Raw genomic sequence first — 6,943 nt, forward strand, 5'->3', positions numbered from 1 at the left:
TTAAATAAGTAATTTTTTTAGAGGTGGTCTTCCCACTCAAAGTCATTCACTAGTCCATTATCATGACACACACACAGAGGAATGCGTTTCCTGTGATGGTAGAATTAATCATGTGGGCGACTCCATGCCAGCGTAGGCTTTCTGGTACTTTGAAGGATATCATCAATTTTATACTTCAAAATTGACATTATAGGTCATTAACTAATCACAGACCTCCATTAGGATTGCACATTCAGCAAATCGCCAGCAGAAGGAGTTCCTTTTGAATCAATTTCTATTCACTGTTGGTGGTGCTCATAAAATTGATCATACTTTTAGAATTAGCAGAGAACACACTCTGGAAGTTTAATGTACTTGTAGAGTATATTGTTCTAACAATATGTCATAAAATGAACAAAATCTAAATCTTTAAGATGATTACTGTTGGAAAATGTCCAGATTAATTATCAGGCTTCTTCATCCTACAATAGCCATCAAAGCACAGATTACAAGGGTTATTCTCAGTTTCTATAGGCCTACACAGAAGGTGACACTCAATCCCACAAATATTCTTTCTATAAAGTAATGTTCTCTTGTCCCACCTTGTCATTTGAATAAATGGGTCAGTAATCCTTACTCGTAAAACACATACATCAAACGTATTACTGGTGGGAAAACAATCATGCTGAATATGATACAGGAATAATAGGACATTCATGGTGGGGTTAGGTAGGGCTAACCCTATTTCACCAGCTGGCCCTGATAAAGGAGAGGCGTGTCAGAGACAAGGGGAAGTGGGGGTGTGCTCAGCAATTTAAAAACGAGAGGGGAGACTAATATTTCTTTCTCCCGCTTTCCTTCCCCCACCCTCTCTCTCTACCTTTTGGCTCTTTAAAAGCCGCTGTCTCTGGTGTCTGTCTGCTTCATTATCGCTCTGTCATAGCTGGAGGGGATTCCTATCCACTCTGCCTTGCATCTCACAACCCACAACTGGAACTGAGCAGAATAAGAACAAACCTCAGACAACAGCCTACCTGGCATTGAAACAAATAGGAACCTCCTGGACTATTACTTACTCGTTGTTGTTGGACAACGTGTATCTTGCGGGAAACATGCTTCTGTACCCTGACCTTCTGGCCCTACTGTTCCTCCAGCTTGCGCTCTCCAGCCCATGTACACTAGCCTCCCGGCTGCCTCCTCTCAGTGGAGGGAATCCCTCCAGTAAGGGCTTCCAGGTGGCCAGGGCCCCCACACAGAGGCAGCAGTCTGGAGAGCTCAGCACCAGTGTCCTGGCCCTGGGGGAGCCCTGTGGGGTCTACACTCTGAGCTGTGCCCGTGGACTCCGCTGCACCCCACCACTGGGGTACCCCAGCCCCCTCCAGGCCCTGTTGCAGGGCAGGGGAGTCTGCAGCAATGCCAGTGGACCGAGCCCTTCTGAGAGGCCCCAGCTCACAGGTAAGCACCTACTACAGCAGAGAGGGAGACACCACTCAGTTATATGTATCTGGTGGGGTGGAGGAGGGGTTATGTAAACTAAAATCAATGGTAAATTTAGCCTCTGCAGTTCACACGACCTAGTTATAGCCTGTAATACTAGGGCCCAGTTTTTCCTACTCAGGACATGGACATGACACATCACTGTATATTTTAGACAAATAAAGATGTAGATGTTGTGCTGATGACTTCGTTGTGACAAGACAGGTCCCGATTGTGAGATTGTATTGGACTGTGGAAGTAGAACATTAGTGAATCAGAAGTAAGCTTCAGAGAAGTACAACTAGGACGTAATGGAGCACACAATTGACAGTAGTTTACATTGTGGAGGCAGGACCAAGTGTTAGTATGAGGGCTCCAAACTCAGCCATAAGACTTAAAATGTATTTAAAATAGATCTGTTCAGACTCCACCAGGAATTCATTTGTTTTGAGTGTGGGAAATTATCTTCACTTAAATAATAAAAATTACGTGATGTTAACCTCAAATCAGCAGCAGCTAGAACTTTAACTCTACAACAGGGCTCTCCAACCCTGTTCCTGGAAAGCTACTCTCCTGTACGTTTTCAATCCAACCCCAGTTGTAACTCCGCTAATTCAGGATGGTAGCTCTCCAGGAACAGGGTTGGAGAGCCCTGCTCTACAACCTGTTGTGCCAATCTGTGAACATGATATGCAACTCTAGCTACTGGTTTGTCTCTGTCACTGCATTCATCAGATATCTCAGTATTCAATCAGTTACTGTGGTAATGTAATCCATCACTATGCTAAAGCTGCTGGCATGTATTTTTCCAGCCACACACCCAACACCCAGTGAAGACCTGGAGAAGGTAAAATCCCTTGTATTTACTTACAGATGGATGTTAGGAGGATTGTGTTGAGCAATAGAATTGAACGACAATAGAACAAGCATATGTGGTAGTGTTTTTTTAAAGTAATAAAATCATGAAAACTCTCTTTCTCTCCTCTCTAGACTCCATGCCGTAGGCTGCTTAACACTGTACTTAAAGGTCTGCAGCCCCTGGTCTTCCAGTCAGACTGTGCTGATATATATATCCCCAACTGTGACAAGCATGGTTTCTTCAGAAAGAAGCAGGTAGGTTTATAAGCAAACGGTATTTGTAGCAGAGGTGGCTTGCTTGCATGATGAGTATAATATTGCCTAAACAGGAGCTCAGTGGGCTAACTCAATCTTGAGTTGTAAGCTGGGCTCGATACACTATGACTTTGCCTGGTCAGTAACGTGTGTGTGTGTGTGTGTGTGTGTGTGTGTGTGTGTGTGTGTGTGTGTGTGTGTGTGTGTGTGTGTGTGTGTGTGTGTGTGTGTGTGTGTGTGTGTGTGTGTGTGTGTGTGTGTGTGTGTGTGTGTGTGTGTGTAGTTGTGTCCTATACAACAATTCACATCTCAAATATGCTTTATCACTGTGTGTGCCCTCTGGCAGTGTCGGTCGTCTCGGGGCATGCATCGCGGCCACTGCTGGTGTGTGGATAAGAGTGGCATACCAACCCCATCACACACAAGCCCAGGGGGCACCCTGATCTGTGACAACGCATGAAAGGGCACTGTCCAGCCCACCCTATCCTGCAGTCTGGAATATGGGCCATAGGGTGAGGATCGAGAGGAAGAAAAGTAGAGCAAGATGAGGATAAAAGTGAGGGATAGAAAAGGAGGAAAAGCGAGGGATGGAGGAGGAAGCACTTCCCAAAGTGCTGTATACTAAATGGCTGATACAAGCCAAAGGGTTGTGTACCACATGGCACCCTATTCCCTAAGTAGTGCACTATGTAGGGAATAAGGTGCCATTTAGGACACATACAAATTCACAGACTACACTACTACCTACTAGGGTTGGGCTAAATTCGAATTGAAGGCAGTCAATTCAGGAAGTGATTTAATTTAAAATTCAGACATTTACATATTTTTTTATATAAATAACTTCTACTTTTCAGTTTGAGAAGTTATTGAAAATAAATTCACTTTTTTTTTAGATTATTCAATTGTAATTTTAGTTTACTTCCTGGATTGACTGCCTTAAATTCTAATTGAGCCCAACCATGCTATCTACAAGCACAATCCTTCCAATTCCATTTCTCATGGTCATTCTCTTTATCCATCCCTGTTAGTTTGGTCTCACAGCACCCTCTAGTGATGAGTTATGATGCAATACAGACCAGAAACAGATGATTTACCAAGTACGTTCGTGAGTGTGGACTAGATGGGTATGGAATTGCTATGCACTTTGTTATCATTTCAAAATCTGTACTCTGTGCTATGACGCAGAGTTGTGAGTTCATTTTAGAATCTAACTCAAAGTTGGTAGGCCTGTAGTAAACTACATACACAATTCCATTTACCCGCTTTTTTCCTGGCCTAGTGATGAGGCTTGTCTCTGATGTATCCACTGTCTCTCTTGTAACTCTGAAGCTATGCTCTTAAATCTGACATTATTCTGATGTTTAAACTCCAGGCTCAAGCACTACTAGGGCACCTCCAACCTTTTTACTGACATTGCAGCAGACAAATTTTAATACTATAAGATAGTCTTTTTAAACTTACAGTACCAGTCAAATGTTTGGACACACCTACTCATTCCAGGGTTTTTCTTTATTTTTACTATTTTCTACATTGTAGAATAATAGTGAAGACATGAAGACAACACTATGAAATAACACATATGGAATCATGTAGTAAACAAAAAAGTGTTAAACAAATCAAAATATATTTTATATTTGAGATTCTTGATGACAGCTTTGCACACTCTTGGCATTATTTCAACCAGCTTCATGAAGTAGTTACCTGGAATGCATTTCAATTAACAAGTGTGCCTTGTTAAAAGTTAAATAGTGGAATTTCTTTCCTTAATGCGTTTGTGCCAATCCGTTGTGTTGTGACAAGGTAGGGGTGGTATACAGAAGATAGCCCTAGTTGGTAAAAGACTGAGTCCATATTATGGCAAGAACAGCTCAAATAAGCAAAGAGAAACGACAGTCCATCATTACTTTAAGACATGAAAGTCAGTTAATCTGGAAAATGTCAAGAACTTTTAAAGTTTCTTCAAGTGCAGTCGCAAAAACCATCAAACACTATGATGAAATTGGTTCTCTCAGGATAAATTCATTAGAGGTAACTGCACCTCAGATTGCAGCCCAAATAAATGCTTCACAAGAGTTCAAGGAACAGACACATCCCAACATCAACTGTTCAGAGGAGACCGCACGAATCAGGACTTCATGGTCGAATTGCTGCAAAGAAACCACTACTAAAGGACACCAATAAGTAAAAAAGACTTGCTTGGGCCAAGAAACACGAGCAGTGGACATTAGACCGGTGAAAATCTGTCCTTAGGTCTGATGAGTCCAAATGTTTTGATTGTTGGTTCCAACCGCCATGTCTTTGTGAGACACAGAGTAAGTGAACGGATGATCTCCGCATGTGTGGTTCCCACCGTGAAGCATGGAGGAAGAGGTGTGATGGTGTGGGGGTGCTTTGCTGGTGACACTGTCTGTGATTTAGAATTCAAGGCACACTTAACCAGCATGGCTACCACAGCATTCTGCAGCAATACGCCATCCCATCTGGTTTACGCTTAGTGGGTCTATCATTTGTTTTCAACAGGACAATGACCCAATACACCCCCAGGCTGTGTAAGGGCTATTTGACCAAGAAGGAGAGTGATGGAGTGCTGCATCAGATGACCTGGCCTCCACCTCAACCCAATGGAGATTGTTTGGGATGAGTTGGACCGCAGATTGAAGGAAAAGCAACCAACAAGTGCTCAGCATATATGGGAACTCCTTCAAGACTGTTGGAAAAGCATTCCAGGTGAAGCTGGTTGAGAGAATGCTAAGAGTGTGCAAAGCTGTCATCAAGGCAAAGGGTGGCTACTTTGAAGAATTAAAAATCTAAATATATTTTGATTTGTTTAACACTTTTTTGGTTACTACATGATTCCATATGTGTTATTTCATAGTTTTGATGTCTTCACTGTTATTCTATAATTTAGAAAATAGTACAAATAAAGAAAAACCCTTGAATAAGCAGGTGTGTCCAAACTTTTGACTGGTACTGTATATACATTAAAAGCTTATGTATTATTTAATTCACAGTATGTATTTTTTATAATAATTTTACATTTTATTTAAGGTTTTTGTTTTTGTATTGGGCATGACAAAACATTTTATTTTGTACTGTACCTGCTGAACATGATATTTTATTGTATGTAATTATTTATGTTGACCATTTTTAATACATAAGTAAATGTGATATTTTATCATTGAAAGTCTCTGAGTGGAAGCACACTAAAAGCAAACTGATGTTGATGGGTAAATTTGCTAGTCCCAGATGTCTGCTGAAGATTACCTGCTTTATAATATAAGTTTGAGTGGTTCCATGTGAGCCTCATAACAGCATTCAGTCTACAGTTCAACAAAAACCTGTTTGTGACTGAAAATAACCTTGCTATGGTTGTAGTGGCTGGACTGTGTGCCCTTAATCCAGAAATATTTATCATATGACCAGAAAGAATTCACGGCTGACTCTCTCAGAGTTGGTTCTCAGAGTTGGTATGCTCTTCAAAGTTTAAAAAAAATAAAAACGTTTTTTACCATCCAAAAACACAATCTGGGACTTATAATAAAGACACAGAATACACAGATTCTCCAAACAACAGACAGGAATGATAAATCAATTAGTTGGCATGTGCAACTTTATATACAGATGGACACAGTATACACATATACACAAACAAAGACTGTTTGGTTCCATTTCCACAAATTGAATTAGGAAGGACGACCTGAACTCATGTACAGTGCATTCAGAAAGTATTCAGACCCCTTTACTTTTTTCACATTTTGTTAGGTTACAGCCTTATTCTAAAATTGATTAAATCATTTCCCCCCTCATCACTCTACACACAATTACCCATAATGACAAAGCAAATTGTCACGCCCTGACCTTAGTTCCTTGTTTATGTCTCTATTTTGGTTTGGTCAGGGCGTGAGTTGGGGTGGGCATTCTAAGTTTTGTTCTATGTTTTGTATTTCTAGGTGTTTGGCCTGGTGTGGTTCTCAATCAGAGGCAGCTATCTATCGTTGTCTCTGATTGAGAACCATACTTAGGTATCCTCATTCCCACCTGTGCTTGTTGGGTTGTTGTTTTCTGTTTTGTGTATTGCACCTTACAGAACTGTTCGTTTGTTGTTTTGTTGTTTTTGTTCAAGTGTTCGTATTTATTAAAATACTATGAATATTATGAATACTTACCACGCTGCACCTTGGTCCTCTTCTCCTTCTCCCGACGACGTCTGTTACACAAATACAGGTTTGTAGAAATTTTTGCAGAACAGGATGTGTCATAGCGATGTGTCACGGCAGCACACTGCTGCCTCAGTTCCTGGCCATGTACCAGGTGACTGTGGAGAGTGAGAACACCTACCTCATTGTTATGAGAAACATGTTCAGCTGCAGACTTG

At 41.2% G+C, this 6,943-nt stretch overlaps 1 protein-coding gene across 1 annotated transcript; it reads left to right on the forward strand.

Moving 5' to 3' along the window:
• The first annotated feature begins 314 nt into the window (after positions 1-314).
• LOC139535898 (insulin-like growth factor-binding protein 6) lies at positions 315-6,733 on the forward strand. The gene is made up of 4 exons (XM_071335781.1): positions 315-1,434; positions 2,268-2,302; positions 2,446-2,568; positions 2,915-6,733. The coding sequence occupies exons 1-4, from the start codon at positions 1,092-1,094 to the stop codon at positions 3,026-3,028; spliced, it is 615 nt and encodes a 204-aa protein (XP_071191882.1). The 5' UTR covers positions 315-1,091; the 3' UTR covers positions 3,029-6,733.
• Positions 6,734-6,943: the final 210 nt, after the last annotated feature.

This window comes from Salvelinus alpinus, chromosome 12 (assembly GCF_045679555.1).
Source record: "Salvelinus alpinus chromosome 12, SLU_Salpinus.1, whole genome shotgun sequence".
In the NCBI taxonomy this organism is placed as follows: Eukaryota; Metazoa; Chordata; class Actinopteri; order Salmoniformes; family Salmonidae; genus Salvelinus; species Salvelinus alpinus.